Source organism: Emys orbicularis, chromosome 18 (assembly GCF_028017835.1).
Source record: "Emys orbicularis isolate rEmyOrb1 chromosome 18, rEmyOrb1.hap1, whole genome shotgun sequence".
Taxonomy (NCBI): Eukaryota; Metazoa; Chordata; order Testudines; family Emydidae; genus Emys; species Emys orbicularis.
Window position 1 is genome coordinate 13,495,043 of NC_088700.1, and position 20,087 is coordinate 13,515,129.

The 20,087-nt window shown below is 38.9% G+C and overlaps 1 protein-coding gene across 4 annotated transcripts in view; it reads right to left on the reverse strand.

Moving 5' to 3' along the window:
• SPTAN1 (spectrin alpha, non-erythrocytic 1) overlaps positions 1-20,087 on the reverse strand; it is a 73,025-nt gene extending 52,938 nt beyond the window's left edge. For all 4 annotated transcript variants that reach the window (XM_065418735.1, XM_065418733.1, XM_065418734.1 and 1 more), the window contains exons 1-11: positions 20,019-20,087; positions 10,414-10,653; positions 9,677-9,802; positions 7,919-8,059; positions 5,876-6,022; positions 5,009-5,142; positions 4,076-4,220; positions 3,835-3,989; positions 2,380-2,515; positions 1,263-1,364; positions 544-681 (exon numbers count right to left, since the gene is read on the reverse strand). In XM_065418735.1, coding sequence (XP_065274807.1) covers positions 544-681; positions 1,263-1,364; positions 2,380-2,515; positions 3,835-3,989; positions 4,076-4,220; positions 5,009-5,142; positions 5,876-6,022; positions 7,919-8,059; positions 9,677-9,802; positions 10,414-10,650 — 1,461 coding nt within the window. In that variant the 5' untranslated portion in view covers positions 10,651-10,653; positions 20,019-20,087. The remainder of the gene's footprint in view (positions 1-543; positions 682-1,262; positions 1,365-2,379; positions 2,516-3,834; positions 3,990-4,075; positions 4,221-5,008; positions 5,143-5,875; positions 6,023-7,918; positions 8,060-9,676; positions 9,803-10,413; positions 10,654-20,018) is intronic.

A 20,087-nucleotide genomic window follows, 5' to 3' on the forward strand; every position in this document is an offset into this window, starting at 1 on the left:
TCGATCAGCTTGCTGAGACCGCAGCTGCGGCAAGCTCCCTCTGTCCTGAGCCCTGGTGTGTCCCCCCTGCTCTATGGAAGATGGGGTAAGCGGGGTGCAGGAGCAGGGGGGGACACTGACATTAGCCCCCCTCTTCCTTCCCTCCCCCCACACAGCAAGCAGGAGTCTCGGGGAGCAGCTCCAAGGCAGAGGGCAGGAGCAGCACATGGCAGTGGGGGGAGGGACAGCTGCAACTGCTAGCCTGCTGGGCAGCTGCTGCACAGGGAACTTAGGGGAGTGGGGAGCTGATAGGGGGGCTGCCGGTCCACCCTGGTTCCAAGCTCCCACCAGCTAGCTGCAACGGGCTGCTCTTCCTGCAAGCAGCAGACAAAGCAGGCGGCTGCCAAACGACGTTAGAAGGGAGCATTACACAACTTTAAATTAGCATGTTCCCTAATTGATCAGCAACCTAACGGAAACAACATTAACCTGGACGACTTAAGTGAGGAGTTACTGTATGCTATCTAACCAAGTGCTGCCTGCTGTGCAATTGAAAACACTCACCTCTTGTTTGCTCATCCAGTTGTCAACTTGTTCAGTGTCTCTGTAGAAAAGCTGCAGGTCCATACACTGTTCATATTGCTGTCTGCGAAGTTCCCACAGCTCTAGAAGGGCAGTTCTTTCATCTGAAAGGATGGTCAGCTGAGGGGTGGGGAAGAAACACATGCTCAATACAGGGAGAGTGGTTCTTTTCCATCTCAATGACAGCAAAATCAACCATGGGCTCTATAAAGTAGTGATTGTGTCTCTGTCACCTTTTCAGTCTCCAGAACACTTCAAAAGAGAGTTCAAACACCTCACTCAACTTCTGAAATTCCTCACCTCCCCCCACAACCAGGGCATCTAAAGTGCTTTTTCAGCCAGCACAACAACAACAAAAGACTCTCTTAGTTTAAGAGCCAAAGCTATGAAATACACAGTATGTTCCATTACAGCAAACTTGAAAGCATGGATAAAAGAGACATACTTGTTCTATTAGATAATTCATTTTTCCAATGGGAAAATAAAGAAATGTCACTAGCTTCAAACGGAGGTTATGCCAAATTGAAGGATGAGAAGAGCATGTTGCTTAAATTAAGGGGAAAAGGGAGCATATTCTAGTCAAATAAATACTTTTGCATCCAGACTCAAACAAAAACTGCATCACTCACTAAAAAAATAAGAGAGGAATGGAAACATATTAGAACTTTTCCAACTCCTCTTTTTAGAGCTGTCCAACTTACCTTTTCTCTAACTTCATCAGAGGCATAGTGCCCAGCAGCCAGCAAGGCCTGACCAGATTCATCAGCAGATTTAAAGCTATCTTCATGGGCATCAATTTCTCCCTATGGCAAACAACAAATACACACACACACGGTTTCTAAAATTCTAAAAGAAAATAAACCCAACTATTTTAAGATATTATTAAAATAGGAACTTGAAAATCAAGCCAGATACTGAAAAAGAAGCCAAAGACGGCATTCAGATATCCAGAGCATTAACTGACATTCAATTATCTATATATGAAAACAGCGTCCAATGTCTTGTATTAGTAATGCCGATATAATTCAAATGTGACTAGCAAATAGAAGCTACAAGTCAGATTTCAAGCTACCTCTACATATTCATGGAAACCCTATAAGGCTGGAGAATTTAAACAGCCATCCAAGAAATTTTAGTCATAGCTTTAGTGAAGCTCATGTGGAAAGAGTAACTAGTAAACATGACTTGAATATACAGAAAGGAAAGATGCATGAGTGATAGTAATGTTCTACCTGAAATTATCTTTAGAATGTCATGTGGAAACCACATAATGGGACTCTAGGATATAAAACATGAGCCTGCTCAACTATAATTCTGCAGTGTATACACGTGATAATATAGAGGGCGTGTTACATACACAGAAGTTAGGAAATTCAAAGTCTAGAGCGATCATATTAGCTAGACACTTTCTTAATTCATTTGTTTTAGGAGTGGAGGAGAAGAGAGGAAAAGAAAGCACGATTGGAGTTAAGATGCTAATCTAGATTCCTAGAATCAATCTAGTTTCTGTAGGTTTCAGTTCAACTCAACGTTTTTTTAAAACAAGCCTTTATTGTTTCCAATTTTTCTTTAATAAGAAATTATCTGAAACATAGTTCAGTATTTGCTCATTTGTGTATTGACCTATTAAACAAGAAGCAAAAATCCAAACTCTTAAATCAGAATAGGCCACTATGTAGTACATGCAACTGAAATTATATAAATTCAAAGCATGCTAATGCTACAACATAGTGTGATTCAGAAGACTGCATTAAACCTGTACATATAAACCAGTCTCCAAGTGAGGCCAAGTAGATTAAGCTATATGGCTGTGATTACCTTATGCTCCTGATGCCTATCAAGCAGAGCTTCAGCTCCAGCTACGTCATTGGCAAGTTCATCAGCATTAATTAGAGCCTTCATTTCAGTCACCCAGCTGGTAAGGTCACGAAAGTCTGCAAGGAAGCGCTGCAATCTTTGGAAAACAAATGGCAGAAGTCATTTATGTGCACAGGATCTCCATCCTTACCCTTTTTTGCAACACGGAACGTTTATGTTAAGATTCTGAGAAAAATTCATAAAAATAACTAATAATGTAATGATTATAGTAACCAGCCAAATTACAATCTCGACTCCTGAGATAAACCTGACCTTTTTCTATACTTTAAAGGATTAAAGGTCAAGGGAGATATTTTCTGATATTTTAAAGTTTTCACCCAATTTTCCTCAGGGAAACATGTGGTATATCACCTGAGCTGAAAGGAAAAGGAATACTTCTAACTGCAAGCTTGCATGCTAGAAGCCAAGAGGAAACAAGGGCAGTATTAATGTGGTGATTCTCAAAATGATCTAAAGAAGACTTCTATGTGACCTACAGACCTGCTTCTGTTATAACAGTGAAGTATGCACAACTGGGAGAAGAAGAAAAAAAAAAAAAGGAGGCAGTTCAGCCATTTTAGAAAGCTTCAACTGCACATGCCTCCGTCTTCAATAAGAATTCCCTTGTTTTCCTGTCAGCTTTTCTTCATATTCCCCTCCCCTGCCTTTAGGGTTACTTGAAAAGGAAATAAAGTCTTAATGAGTCTCTGTCAGGTATCTCTTTGATATACGCTTTAACACCCATCAAATTTGCTGGCAATACCAAGTTTAAAAGGGAAGCAGATACACAGGGGAACAGAAACAAACCACAAAAGTGACTTGGAGAGATCACAGCAGTGTGGGCTTCAGGAATCAAAGGGAGAATCATTCGTAATAAACATAAAATCCTGCACCCGGGGAGAGGACAAATAGCATAACACAAAATAAATATAAACAAACAGCCACATTCAACTGAGTTTATTTTCCTTGTGTTTTCTTAAAAATGCTCCAATATTGTTTTATGTAACCAAGCATATTTATGGCTACAGAGAAACCAAGTAATTAAGAGATTGGAGGCAAAAAAGAACAAGAGGATCCCATGGGATACAGGAACTGTCATAGTAGATCAGATCAATGTTCCATCTAGTTTGATATCTTTTTCCAGACAGTGGTCAATACCAGAGAGCCACAACATAAAAAGGTTTGAAAGCTATTGCTATATATTATCTTGGAAATGTAAATCCATTTTTTCCCATTAGAAATCCCTGAACACATTCACTTTAGAAGCAAGATCATGTATTTTGTGTACAATAGTTGTGTCTTGAAACACTAACTCATTCAAAATCTCGGAAATGGCCTCCCTTTCTCCTCCCTGCAACCCTGTATTTAATTTAGGTGGAGATGGAAAAAGTCCTTCCAGTGATACAGCATTCCTACCTATAGGAGTCATTCAGGCGAGCGTGCCTCTCTGCTGCCAGAGTGCGGATCTGCTCCCAGTTTGCAATCAGCTCCTCCCGTTTCACTTGGATCTGAGAGGCATTTTGTGGGTGGGACTGCTGCAGACGATCAGCTTCTGCACACAAGGCCTTTACCTAGACACACACACACAAATTGCCATAAGCTTATTCTAAGACAATTATATTATTTACATTACAGACAAAATGCCTACTCTACGTACCTTGTCCTCCAGAGCTGCAAGATCTCTCTCTAGGCCCTCGTGCTTGCGCAGCAGAGCCTGCACACTGGCTAAATCTCTGCCAAAATCATCTGAGGCCATCAACTGCTCTTTCTCTTTAATCCAGCTTATAGTCTCATCCACATCCCTTCAAAAAGTAACACACAAATTTATATGCATTCATCTCTCTTACAAGGAAAGGAAGAAGGTAAAAAGTCGCAAACATAACAATGATGTAGGCCTTCATGACAAAGCCCTGGTGATATCATCCAACTGCCATTACACGGAAACTTGTTAATCAATCTTTAGGAAACTAGACAACCCTAGAAGGTTTTACAAGTGTTTTTTAAGGTTTGGGAGCACAAATGGCCAGCTGGTGTAGGGGCAGGTCAGGATTTGTGGCTTCTGTTCCTCCCAGAAACAGTCACTCGTTAAGCCTCACTGATTCTACAGGGCCCATCTCCCATGATTACTAAAACCGATCTCCTCCCTCATCCCAAGAAATCATCAAGAGCAATCAGACAGCACCGACAAAGGTGATGAGGAAAGGAAAATCTATCAGAGGCCAGAGTGGCTCCATGCTGACTAGTTAGCCAACAGCATGAGAGAGGGACACCTCTTCTGGTGTTTACTTAGGCTGGATTTAGAGGAGGGGGCTTTCAGACAGAGGGGAGGGAGACAGAACTGCCATCTGGAAAGGAGAAGGAGAGAGATGAGGGTTCTAATGGTAAGGAGAAAAATCAGATTATTATTCTGGACGTCATTCTAGATGTTGTAGGTCCTTCTTTCAGGAAGGAACAATGAATAAGCTGCAAAACAAAAACACGACAGAGGATGTCAAGTGTTCACACAACCTTAAATGCAGTAGAATGCACCATTAGACATTTATGTGTAGTCAGAGTCATAGGCACCAAACAAATCCGGCCAAGCCCATACCTGTTAAAGCGCTGAACTTCAGCTGCCCCAAAGAGTTTTCCCTGCCTCTGAAGGGCCAGACCCTTCAGACGCTGCCAGCCTGCATTTACTTCATCCTGCTTAGACTTGATCAGTTCCTCCTCAGGGTGCTGCTCCTGATGAGCAAAAGAAAGATGGCTTACAGTCTATGGATTTATTTCAACAGACACCAAGACAGTTCCTGTGTTTCTACAAGATCAGTTTATTAACACCTTCCCTTTCCTCCCAATCTTTCAACTTCGTAGTTTTACTGCAGCAGCCAAGCATCCAATACTTTCATAAGACACTGCATAAAAACCTATACTTCTTTTTGTACACTGTAGGCATTTGGAAAAGCAATTCCCCCATTTGTCCTGGGATCCCATGCCTTCTCACCCCCAGCTGATCACCTGGTGTAAAAAAATGACACAGTCTTGGATGGCAGTGGAGAAACAGTTTTAACTTCAGGTCTTCATGAGAGTGTGTCAGTTTCTCCTATAAAACCACTCCTCACAGGGTTTTCCTTTGAGGAATGTTCTTGTCTAACAGAACTTTACTCAATCTACCCAGCGAAAGAATCCCTGTTGAGAATATTCAGCATCTATAGATCTATCCCATATGCAAGTACAGTTGCCTCTGTTTCTCTCCAAGGTGACAGCTGGCATAGCACAGCAAATGTTTGCTCACTGAGTTACAACTGTTGTTTCCACAATTATCACAATAGATTTCAGATACATACCTATATTTGTATGATATCAACTTCTGTATGTTTTTGGGAAACAACTATTATGTCAATTTACTACCCAACACTTCTTAAAGAATCTAAACAGCATCACTGAGGGGGCCTTTTCACAACACACCGATGTTTACCTGGATAAGTTTGCCAGCAAACTGGTTTACTTCATTTACTCTTTCTTCATGGGCTGCCAGGTCTGTCTGAAACTCTTCAAATTTCTTCTGTAAAACCTCAACATGCTCCAGATCCTGGCCAAGTTCTTCTGAGGTCACTATCGCTTCCTAGCATGTTAGGAAACAAGAAAATCTCTTCTATCACAAGCCAACACACAGAAAACCTATTAGAAACTGGGAAACCAACTATTCTAGCTGCAAAATGTTGCCACTTCAAAGACAGTTACAGTGGGTACAGGAAAACAAAGTTCGTTATACTTTAAAGTCAGTTTTAAAATGCAGCCTTAAAGGAACACTGTGTCAACTTAAAATCCACTTCATCCGAAAAATTTTCACTTACTATTATTACAAGCAACACCTAAGATTGCTATAATAAAAAGATTAGAGAAAAATATTTCTCTACTTTTTCCAGTTTAGTTACTTTGCTATCAATCAATCAATTTCTCTACAGCAGTGGTTCTCAAACTTTTTTTTTGCGGACCACTTGAAATTTGCTCAGAGTCTCGGTGGACCACGTAATGATCTTTCCAAATGTTGTTTGTATCATTAGCTAACTATTGTAAAGCGCTTTTGATAAAAGTGCTATATAAAAAAAAACAAAACACAATAATAAACGAGTTTTTGTTCTACAAATAAAAGCACATTGCTGATATTTTAATATCAGTAGTCTTACCTTTCTAATGTGATGGATGTGCCCTTTCTCCCCTACCGTGGCAGCCCCCAAGCTGGGGCTGGGAAGGAGGGGGAGGGTCTCTCCCTGGCAGCCACAGCCCTGGAGCTGGGGAAAGTTGCCTCTTTCTCTGGTCGCCGCAGTCCTGCACATCCGAACTTCCCCCACCCCTTCTTCTTACCCCACTGCCCCCTCCCACCTACCCCTATTCCCCCCCAAAGCTACCACCTCACCATACATGTGCGTTTCCTCCAGGGTCCAGGCACCTAATTAGTGGAGCATTGCCTATGCGGCTCCACTAATTAGGTGGGTGGCCCTTCATTCTCTCGTGTGCGACCACCAAGGTGTGCACCTTAGAGGGAACTATACGTGGATCATCTGAATAGAGCTCAAGGACCTCAGTTTGAGAACCTCTGCACTACAGTCATTTGTCTAGTTTGCACGGGTCCTTTCCAAAGCAACTATTGTTTTTTTGTTTTGTTTTTTTTAATCAGGAAGCTGTGGTTGTAAAAACTCAAAAATTGGCAGGCATACTTAGGGGCAGGTACAGTAACTGAAGCTACTTGTAACTCCTTTATTTGACATGGACTAGATATCAAGTTGACAGTGTCAGGTTTGCGGATTTTAATGAGGGATGGGTTTATGAAAAATATTTTGTAATACTTAATGGCAGTTATGGAGGAGTTACAAGTCTAAACTCCTAGTGCCACAAAACAGTGAGTCACCATTAAGAAAACCTAGCTGATCATTTTGCGGCTTTTAAACTTTAGTATTGTGGTTTGTGGTTCTGCTTCTTCAATGTTCAGAGAGGTCAAAAGCAAATTGTTCTCTTGCAATGGTTCTCTAACGATATTCCAGTCACAGCTAAATACATATAAACTTTTCAATGGGTAGGCACTCCCTTTCCATACTGGTTCATTTTAGCATATATGTCACAAAACCTTACTTTTATGTGCTGCAGCTTTCACAATGTAGGGAAGGTACAGTCAACCACTATGAGAAATACTAAGGTCGTCTTAAGCAAAGAAAAGAGTATCATATTTCATGGTATCCTCAACCAACAGAGAATTTCTCTGTTATCCATTACTTCTATCAATTTCCTACAATTGTTTTTGCAATTGCTGAAACAGGCTAGAATGCTCTGTATACCTACCGTTTATAGCACACAAATAACTACAGCAATTCATAAAACCGTATTTAAATCCCATATGGTGCCTTAACACAATAAGACCGTGAATGTTTTGATAAAACAGCTCCATATAAATCCCTTCATAGAACTGGGATGTTGTAAAGGCTATATGATGCAAGTGGATATTCTTTTAGCCATAATATACCTTGTCATTGATCCAGTCCAAGACATCTTCACATTCTCGTAAGTACTGCACCAGCTTCTGGGCTTGCAGCAGCTTGATTCCCTTTTCACGCATCTTCTCTAGCAACAGCTCCCAGAGTCGATGAAGCTCCTGCAGTCGAGTCTGAAAGACATAAATAAGATGCAGACATCATAATTCTATTTCATAAGAGACAAAACTTTGCAATGCAATTATTCTCTCAACTCCTAAAATGATAGAAATTTTCATCTGAATCCTATTTTCATAAAGGTTACACGAGGTAAAGCATGGAGGAACTTCTGTCAACTAACAAGACCACCATTAAACATTTATGTGTAGTCAGAGTCATAGGAGCTGAAGAAGAGCTCTGTGTAGCTCGAAAGCTTGTCTCTTTCACCAGCAGACAATGGTTCAATAAAAGACATTACCTCACCCAACTTCTCTCTATATAAGCTTTAATGGAAATTAAAACAAACACACACACACACACTGCAAAACAGGAAAACAGCTGTTTCACTCATCATTTATAACACTATGCACATTGAGATTTGTAACATGAAAGGCAAGTTAAGAGGCGCTTTCAGAGATCTAACATGGATACATACTTATTAAAGGTATTTAATAGGCTCAGTTATGGAGGTTTACAGCAGAGAAGGAGCTCACACTAGGTGAATCTCTAACATTGTCCAACAGCACGCTGCAAACCATCAAAGAGGAAGAAAGAGGCATTCGAAGAGAAAGTGACAGCAGCATTCCACAGTCAAAGATTCACCTACTCGTATATGGAGCCCAACTTGAGTAGCAGTTACTATTGGGCGCTGTGCAGTCCTGTATGGCGTGAAAGACTAAACCATTGACAGACAGGTTACCATTCCAAACAGAATACAAATTAAAAGTTTACATTGATCACCATGTAGCAGGATTTTCTATATTTTTAAAGGAATTAGACCACTTATTTGAAAAGTAATTTCTTACTTTTGTTAAGGATAAATTACAAGACCAAAATATCCTTATGCAATGAGATGGCTATGGCTAATATGCATAATTTATAAAAAATGCTCTAAAATAATGACACAAAGTGGTCATTCCACCTCTGTAAGACTCCACCCTTAACTCAGCGGTATATTAGAAATGTAATAAATGAAATTAATCAGTAAATTTGATAACTGTGAAAAGAAGGTCCCTTGGCTCTAAAAGGTAAAACTCTTCAAAAAGAGGAGAAATCAGTGACTTTTTAAGAAGTGACAAAAGAAGAGCTTTAAAATATTTGGAAAACTTATTTGTTCTGTTAAAAAGTTGTGCATCATTGATGTCTGCAAACTAGTTATCAATTTGCCTAATTGATCTGTATACTTAATCAAGACCTGGAAAGGTGGATTTATACCCCCCCCCCCTCAAATAAGCCTTAAAAAAAATGGATGAGTGTAAAGTAAGAGCAGTAGCTTAGTAAAAACCGGTAAAGCATAGTCAGGAGTAAGCTAGAATAAGAAACATAGCCAGAGAAATGAGAATAGATAAGAGAATGAGTAAAAGAAAAGCACTGATAGAGGGTTCAAAGAAAACTGTTTTAATAATAATCCAGAATTTGTCAAAATGTGTAGCTAATATAGCATAGCAACAAGTGTTTTAAAAATAGACTTGGTGCTGCGATACACAGTTTGGGAGATTTGGAATGAAGAAAAGTTTTTAGAAAAAGGAGATAAAAGTGCCTATTTACACTGAAGAAAAAACTTGTAGAAAACAAAGATTTCTAACACTCACTCTTATAGTTTCAGATGCAAAATGCCCTTCATTAATCATCAGGTTTCCAGTCTCATCCAGTTTAATGATAGCCCCTGAATTGGCCTGCACCTCAGCTTCAAAGGCTTGGTGTTTCTGCAGTTTCCCCTGTAAGTAAAACATTAAAGATGAGGACTAAAATCTGAGGAGCTGCCTTCTTCCACATCCCCCCCCAAACACCAGTACATTTATTACACTTGTAGTAGCATTCACATACAGTAAAACAGCACATTTGAAATAATAGCTGTACCATAAGTTTCATGGGTGGATTCAAACATCTCAATTTTAGTTGTTTTATTTTTGTTTGCTCGTGTGCTGCAGAGTGTTCAAACACTTTGGAGGTAATCCCTCCCACACAGCATAATTTTCTGCAAATGTAATTTTTATGGGAATAATAAGAATTTACCCAAATCTACTCACATAACTGAAGTGTCCAATGGATTCTGGAAATAAAAAGGCTGTATTGACATTCCATTCTTTTAAGGGCCAACAAGGTTTCAGTGACTAATCCATTATTACAACGCTTCAGTGGATCAATTTAGAAACCAGTTTACTGAAGAAAGCTTTGTAGATGTTTGTATCCAGCTCCTTTTAATCACACTATATTATTTCAGCTACACTTTTATGTTTGTTGTATTTATTCCACAGATGAAATCTGGCATGCTTGGAGGCTAATAGTGCCGGGGTGGAAAGGTGGGAGACACAGAAATAGGACTTACCTGTAAATTGGTTGGGTCTTTGTAATTCTCATCAGATGCAATCTGGAGTTTCTCCTGGATCCATTTTTCCAGCTCATCTGCATCACGCTGGAAAAACTGGAATCGATAGGAATCTTCAAGCTTTTGGCGTCTCAGAGTAGACAGTTCCTTGAACCTGTGGTATCGGTCCAAAACTTGCTGGCGCCTCTCTTGGATATCCTCTGCTGTTTCCAGCACTTTTACACCACTTGGATCCATTTTCTGAAAGTCAAAAAACGTCAATTAATAACTTTGCTTCTGACATGAAACAAAGGCAAATATGCAAAAATCTGAGTAAGGAAAGTTTGTTTTTAGTCTCACACATGGTTTACTTACAGACCTAGTGTTTCCTGTATAAAGAAACCCTTCTAGCAAGAAAGCATTAGAAGGGAAATGCCCATGAAAAGACTGAACAACCACTTGTTTCTTAAAAGTCTGGATGGGAGATCAAAGAAAACCCAACAATATAAATGACATCCACCACAAAAGTACCATGCTAGTATCTGGTAGAAATAGAATACCAGAGCTAAGTACATGGAAAAAAAAGAAGAAAAACTGCCCTACTATTTCTACTGTAAACATGTTTAAAATCTTAGGGTTGTTTATTTAAAAAAATGCTTATATCAACAAAGACAAACAATATTACTGCCTTTTATAGAATGGCTAAACGGCCCTATTTACGTTCTCCTCATTCTCTTACACAAAGAAACTTGTAAAACAAAACTTTCTATTTTACGTAAAACTTTAAAACCCAGTACACAGTAAGTTTACATTATACTTCACAGATGTCATCTTTTGGGGGAGGAAGAGAAATAGTAGGATTTAATCATTAATGATCCTTCTTTGCTGCATATCTTGATTGCAGTCCTTTTGCAAAAAAACATATTTTGAAAATCATTTTTATTACAGGCAGTGAAAAGAATAAATATTGCACTCCTGCAGTCACTTTCCATTAAAGGTTTCACCCACTTCTAGTTTCTCTGTAGCTTCATCAAAATTTAAATGTAAAGAGGGAGCTTGATCCTCCAATACCAAAAGTTCTGATGGCACAGAAGTATTAAGGACAAATGGTACCTAAAATAAAATTCCGTTCATTACAGTCAGTGACATTAAGATCTAATACACTTAAACATTTAACCAATCAGTGACCATCCCAGAGATTTTTGCAATGAACATTTTGTGCTTATAAAATAAAATAATTTTTCAGGTTTCACAGTTTACAGGCAAATTCTTACCTTAATGTGCAGTTATTTACATGTACATCTCCCTGTATTGCCCATCATGTAAATCCTACACATATCAAGATGGAAACACAGTCCAGAGCATGTATCACTCTTATGAAAAAAGTAATGAAAAATCACATATAAGGAAAGACAGGCGCTCTCTATGAGATGCTGTTGAATGAGGAATTGTTATTTAGTCTCTACCCAGCTATATGTCTAAATCAGAAATGCATCTGAGTATGATTTCATGCAAAATTCCACAGGTGGGAAAAATATATGTTACAGACATATTTCCTCTTCAGATTACAGGCACTTGGAAAGGGACCATCCGATAGAGAGGAACACATGGGGGCGAATTCATACATTCCAAAGCTCTCTTCCAGCACAGTCACACCCTGCTGTAAAACAGCCATTTCAGCAGCAGTTGTTACACTTGTGAACTCTGAGGCCCCGCTGCATTGCGGCAGTTAAAGTGAGGGGACGGAAATTCTGCTATGCTTTAATTTTTTAAGTAATAAAAATGGGTGTTTCACCCATTACTTTCCAAGAAAGCTAGCACATGAAAAAGTCTGCATGCACTATATTGTGCAAATATACACAAACTTTAGTCTGATAAAAATGGCTATGCCTCAATCACATTAGCAAATCTGAATCTCACATAACCATAAACCACAAATGTAATCTCAGCTCAACTACACATTAATTTTTTCTGACAAAGTACGGTAGTTGCTCTTTCTACTGAGTTTAAGCTTAGCCTTCAAGCAGGGATGACATGTTGAGAATGTAAACTATTCATTACTAAAAATGCATTTCTTGTGTCCTGTTTCCTAGTTATGATTAAATCAATTTTTAAAAAACTGCTCAAGAGGGGTGGGGTTGGAGAGTGTTTTAATCCTGATTTGCACCTGCTCAACTACATCTTATCTCACTGCTGCCTATTCTGATTATTTATACTACTAGGAAAAATTAAAGTCCTGTTTTTTCATTAGACTCCAGTTTTATACTCTTTGGTTATAAGCCTACACTTAGGTACTAAAAATGCCTTCAATAGTTTATATGTATATGTAATTTAAAATAGTTAATATCTTATTTAAAATGGGAAATATATTTTGTAATTCAATTAGTTAACTGGGTTATCTTTTTGCTGGAATTTGCAAAATAAAAGACTCTTTGTAACTACAGTAAGTAGACCAAGTCAATTGTAAAAGAAGTGCTTTGGTCTAGCAATAATGGACTGTTCTTTCCTGCAGCAGATCAGCTGACGTAAGCATGCTTCTGTTCTGCCAAAATGTTATCAGCAGTCACTGGGGAGCTCTGAGCATAAAAATCACCGATGCTGCAGAATGATGCAGTCTGCATTCAGTATTTTCATCTCAAAATTGAAGTAACCTTGTCTGGAGTCAAAGAGCAATGCATTGACCTGTTTCAATCGTATAACTAAAATGTTTCTCCCTTTCTCTATAAAGGGCTCTAACAGTATAATCAAGGAAAGCTATAAAAGCAGCTTGAGGTTGTTTAAAAAAATTCCACATAAACATTGTTTTAATTTAGATGTACTCAAATGACTAGAAAAACGAGGAGTCTGATGGCATCTTTAAGACTAACAGATTTATTCGGGCATAAGCTTTCGTGGGTAAAAAACCCACTTCTTCAGATGCATCTGGGTTTTTTACCCACAAAAGCTAATGCCCAAATAAATCTGTTTGTCTTTAAGGTGCCACCGGACTCCTCGTTTTTGTGGACACAGACTAACACAGCTACCCCTCTGATACCTGACATCAAATGACTAGCTTGACACCAGATAACTCACTTCATTCTTGGTCTCTGTACTTACAGACATCACATTCCACACATTACTGTGCTAGATGACTGAGACTGGTATAGTGCAAGACCAGCCCCTCCCGTTGCAATCTGCACTGGGCTGATAAGGTCAGACATTAGACAGAAAGTTCCAGACTGTTCAGGAAGGCGGTCTGAATTAAATAGGTTATTTTCTTCTGAAAGCCTGTCTTCTAGATAGCTAAAAGCATCAGAAAAACAGCTCCAAAGTGGCACACATCTTATTTTAAAAATGCTTTATGATCTTTCTACATTTTCCATTATTCTTAAATACTGTGCGACTATTAAAAAAAAAAAAACCAATCAATCAATCAACGTCTATGAAAAGCTTGCAAGTTAATGGTTTTAAAACTACCAGTACTTTGTCTCAGATTTACTCTTAAATTTTCAATTTATAATCATAATTTGTGTTTTAAAAAAAAGACTGCAAAGGCCAGTGAGTGGAATGAATTTTGAAACAAAAACGTCTATTACTCTCAGACCTCTTCAAATGCACTGTATATGCCAAGGATTAGTCTTCTACAACAATTTTTTTTTTTTTTTAAAGAGGTATGCTAAGCATTTGAATGGGAATGTTCAACTGTGGATATTTATAGATACAACAATGCAACAGTAATGTCAGCAACATCATTCAACCAGAGAAAGCAGTTGTATCTAGGTGGGTTAGCAGGAATTATAGTTGGACAATAAAATGGCTGTCAGCATTTTCATTTCTAAATCATGTTTTCAGGGCTTAAAACTTGGCTGTACAACTTGTAAAGTGCTCAAATTCTGTATACAAGATTTTAGCACAAGACCATTTTTATAATTACCCAAAGCCACCGAAACTTTAATTTTTCAAAAAAGCACCCCGTATGGTGATCAGTACTTTCAGAATGTAATAAAATAGTGACCATCTCTTAAAATAAGCACTTATTGTATAGTAAGCATATAGTGAGCATGGTGGCAGCAAGCAATATGCTTTTACTTATAGTGCCCTCCTAGTCTGACCAAAAAAAAAAAAAAAAAAAAAAAAACTTAGCAGTTCCAGATGCTTTTTTTGTATTCATATGAATTTTAAGTATTTTAATGATTTTTCATAGCTATTACATTACACGCTTTTCTTTTTCTTTCCTGTGGGAGGGAAGAGAAGGGGTGATACTTATTAAACAAAATCAAATATTATACATAAGTAGTAAGAATTTTATAACCCCCCCCCAATTTGAATATGGAGAGAGGCAAGGTGAGTGAGGGAATATCATTTATTGGACCAAATTCTGTTGGTGAGAGAGAGAGAGAAATGCTTTCGAGCCACGAAGAGCTCTTCTTCAGGTCTGGGAAAAGAATTTTAATAAGTAGACATCTTATTTTCACTTGTTCCATTCAGGGCTTTCCTCAAGTTTTTAGGGAACTAGTAAGCCATATCTGAAACATTCATAAAGTTTAAACAGTTAAATACAATTTATAATGCCAATTTTGGTTTTAACTTGGTTAATATAAATTATCCAAGGTGAAAAAGTGAGAAGAATTTCTGGAAAGGAAGTATGGTGGGGCTCTTTAGGTCTTTGAAAAAAATTCTGTGTGCTGATACAATGTTGGGAAGGAAGTGAAGAAGACATTGCAGTATATCATATTAAAATCCTTTATGGTTTTTTTAAATTTACCCTACTATAAGAAGGGAAATTAATACCCACTCATTTAGTTTATTGTTGTTGGAAAGGATCTTTTAAAGTTCACAAAATATCAAAGCTCAAATTGAGGGTGCAATTTCAACTTTAAAACCATACCTTAGGACACTAGTAAGAAAGACCACTCAAATGCTTAGAAACTCCTGCAATACATAAGCAAAAATGGGTACGTGAAGGCAAGTGTTGCAGTAATAAATTAAAATGTCTTGGTTTCTGTCTGTTTAAAGTCAGATCATTTAAAGCTGCTGCATATTAGTATGGACTAACAGCAGAATAGGCAAAATTCAAACAGAAGAATCTAATAGTGCATTACACGGACACAAGAAATTAAAGTACAAAGGAACTGAGTAGTGAAAATGAAACTTTTATGTAGGAGTAAAACATTGGACACAGCAGTCTTCTTTAGTATGATCTCATGGTTTGCGCACTAACAACTGTAGATTTTTAAGATTGCAAGGTTTTCTTTTTAATTTTGCCACTCTAATTTGAAGATGTTATATAAAATAGCTGAATTGCACCACTGATTGCAGTTCATTAGGTACAACTCTTTAACTATGACCGCAGCCCTTTAACGTAACTATCCAGAGGTCAGCAGGGATTGCACTCTGCATTGAAGCTCATGAGAAGGCAAATTACCCTGACTGCATTGCATCAAAATCTAGAAATGCAGAGTTGAGAAACAGTGTGATCCCAGCGTAAATAACCTGTTAACTTACAACTTATTTCTTAATAATATTATCTTGCAATCATCACCTTTTACTGTAACTAAGATATATAGATAGATAGATATAAACTTATTTTACCCCATAATAGGAGACTTTATATTGCTCTTATTACCCAGCTCAAGTTCTGTTCATTAATTTTATTTATTTGACCACCATTTTACAAAAACCCGCACATCAGTGGCTACCCTGCAATTATACAATGATTGCACTGTCTGTATCCATTGATAGAATAGGAAACAAGGCCAATTTTTCAGTTTACAGTAATTTACATTACAAAGTACATCACAGTAGATTTTCAGATGCTGTAATCAAAAATATTTTCTTGGCCAACAGCCCTTTAAAGCAAAATAAAACTTTATAAAAAGTTAATCCACAACAACAGTAGATCAGACAAAACTATGATCAGGACAGAACAATGATCACACACCATGCATCACAGGAAGGAAAAGAAAATGAAGTCTGAAACAGAAAAAAATTACTATCTCCACTCCACAGAGTGCAAAAAAGCAACTGCTATATTTGTCATGCTGTATTTTACACTCTAGAGTCTATACACATACACAGCTCTCAAAACAGGCTGGTTTTTGGTACAAATAGGTCATCACTGCAACAAAGGCAGGCAAATGAAGAAACAGTGACTCCACTACATGCATTTTTGAAATACCTGGACTTTGAGTTTACGAAACGATAACATGATGGAGGAATGTAGAGTCTAAAAGGGAGGCGGAAATCAAGATAACATACCACTATCTACAAATGTAGTAACATAGGTCAAACAAATGCAACTTTTGACAAAATATACATTCTGTCAAAGTAACACCTTTCTACTTCCTCTCCTCACCACATGTAATTTGGAATGATTGTTATGTAAGCTGCTGCATGCAACACAGTCCCCCCCATGCAACAATGTTAAGAATATCAATAATCAAATATAATTAAAACAATGGAGAATTGACTTAAGATGCACATAATTTTCCATTTCAAAAAATTAAATTAAAGGAAAAAAATTACAAGTAAAAAAAACTGATCTCACTTGGTAAGCTATACTTCCATATACAAATTCATCAGACAAGATGACTTAAAATACAGCCTCAGAAACAAACATGCTTAACAAGCAAACTTTAAATATAAATCTCCTCCAAAATACTTAAATTCACTTCCCATGTGAAATACGTGCAGTAAATAAAATCTATGACTGACAGTATTTTGGGGGGATTGCTGTTCAAAGAGCAGGTGGATTACTAAGTATGGCTGATACACTGAATTTTAACATCTTCAGTTCCCTGCATCCCCTAGTCTGCATTTTCCATGACTATGCTGCAATCCATGTTCCTGTACAGGGACAATTGCAGTTACGTGCCTTTGTGCTTTCTGAAGCAAGTGCATATCTAGCATGGCATTATCACAGCTTAGGGTAAAACAATTACAGCAGTAAGAAGGCAGATTGCCACTTTATTTGATCCATGGCCAGCAACGGGCACATGGTGCTGGACTGCACTTGGCAGTCTACTTCAACAACATCCGCAATCTGCTCCACCCCATTATTCTGGTGCCTGCTCCAGAGACAAATTGTGGGGTGGGAGAGGAGAAGGAATACTACTATAGCAGGGTAAGAAGAGTCTCAGTTTAAAATTAGTTGTCCCAGACTGGTGGGCATGCAAGCAATTCACACCCCAAGAATGAGTCTGATTTTATCCAAAAATATATAATAGATGAATAGCATACAACGTTATTACACAGGTAAAATTAAGGCAATGCAGAATTTAAAAATTATTTTCATGAAGTGATGAGAGGGATAGTTTTAAAATTGACAACTCGCAATCAGAGGTGCCACCCTGTCTGAAAAGACTGAGACTGCTCTTACCTTGCTTGTGCATAGGGAAAGATGGTAAACAAGGCTTAGTCTGGGATGGGGTTAATACCACACTTAAAACTAAAATAAAATGTGTTTATTAATCTCACCAACTATGGAGCTCACAGAAGCACACCATCTATTATTTTTTATTGTTGAACCTTGGTTTGACCTTTCCAAATACAAGACTTCTGTTGCAACAGAAATGGAAATAAATTACCCCATGTGAGCACTATAACCTCTTAATTCAATGATTTGATACAGTCCAGTGGTTCCATTACTACACTTATGAACCCTTCACAATGCTGCAGAAGTCCTCCTAGTTTTCAAATCTTTTGTTCGTTCTTTTCGGAACACATTTTATAAACACACTGCTAGCTCAATGCAAATTTCACAGCAAGGCGGATTTGTTAATCGCATTAAAATGCACAAGGCTATCCAGTGATTTTTTGTTTTAAAGAACATTTTATTCTGAACCAGTATGAAATTCTGATCAAGGCCTCTCACAAAAAATAATCAATAGAATCTTCTACCACTTTGGTGTGGACAGAAAACCTTAAGGAGCATTCTTGGTTCAGGATTCATTTTTATCAGAGATACAGAACCATTCCCAGGTTTTTTTTTCTGCATCCCATTCTTCACATCAACACAACTGTTTTCCTGAGCCTATTTAAATCTGAGTGGCAAATTGCTCAGTAGCCATGTATATTTTAAGAATAAAGGATTGGAAAGTACAATCATTCACTGAAAAATGAAATTAAAGAATCCTGACTAGAGAAAAAGCTACACTAATATTACTGTTGCATACACATGGACACTTGGAATACCAAACAAAAATAAGTGTTTTAAATATTAACATAAATGATTACACTACTAAAGTATTTGTAAACTGCCAACCTATATTTCTTTTACTATACATGGATAAGCTCCATTCAAACAGAACAAACATGGCTGACATTCCCTTGATTATCAGAAATATGTTATGATGTGTTCTGTAATTGCAGGAACAAGGTGAGAAAGCCAGGCCAAAATCCTGATTTATCTTGTAAAATGAGCCATGATCCTCCCCTTCCCCCCTTATGTCAAGCATCTGGAGTCTTGCAAAGTCACACATTTGGAAGGAGACTCAATCATTCATTTTAGGGGATTAACGTAAGGCTATTTAAAAGCCTCTTCCAGTTAGGATGAAGGATTTTGCTGTGTGTTTCAATCAAGCATTTAAAAAATCCCCTCGTGTAACTGTTAAAAGTCCAGGATTATTTAAAAAATACATTGGGGAAGAAGTTTTCCAGCCACCACCTAGAAATCCAGAATATCTCCCTCACTGTTCTGCATCTCCTGACCTTGGACAGGGGATGGGCTTGTGAAGGCTCAGGGAGGGAAGCCATTGCTGTGAAATGAACCCACTGACTGGGTTACTACCAACAGTCAGCCTCTCTCTGATCAATTTTTCCCTCTCGAGATTTCCCCCCAAAGCTGGCGGGAGTAATTAGGCTGCAAAGCTTGCTTCAGGGGGGATGCAAATCTCCCCTGCTCTTTTTGTGGGGAGGGAGATTTGCTGGCACGGTTATTTATCAGGGTGTTTATTCGCTCCTCAGGGCAGTGAATGAAATTCCTGCTACTGCTGCTGGGAGCTACACAGGGCGGATCCGCCTCGCTCTCTTTCACACACACATACAAAAATCGTCTGTTCCTTCATCCCAACAACCTCCTTCCCGCCCCGAACCCATCAGGAAAGAGTAACAGAAACGCAGCCACTCGTTACACTACTGTCGTATCCGCCCTGAGCTCGCCTATACTCAAGCGAGCCCAGAGAGACAGGGAGAGCGTCTCTCTGCAGAGACTATGTTAGTAGCGATGACAAGAAGCGAGCCTGGGAGGAGAACGTCAAAGCTCTAAATCCATCTTTGGGAAACCGAACATTAGCAAGGACCCCTCGGCTGCCGCGAGCGAGCTTAGGCGAGCCCCAGGGAAATGAGAACGTAAGCGGGGCGCTGTCGCTAAGCAGGAGAGCTTTCCCTGGTGAGCTTCTGCATGCACAGAAGGGACACCCACCGCTACCCCACCCATCCTCCGGTCGCCATGAGGCGAGCCTCGGGGGAAGACTGGGATACCTCAGGGCTTTACACCTGTCCCTGCAACGCCTCTATGGCCAACCGGGACTGGGAGGGGCGCTCTACACGGGTCTCTGTCTCCGCAGGCTAAGGGCCCCTGCGAGCGCCCACCCAGCCGCCCGCTCGGGCCGTCGAAGACAGTACCCCCCCACACGCTCCCTCCTCACCAAGGCTGTGTGAAGGGTCCGCCGAGGCGAGCGCAGCCCCGAGTTCTCCGCCCGTCAGACAGACTACCC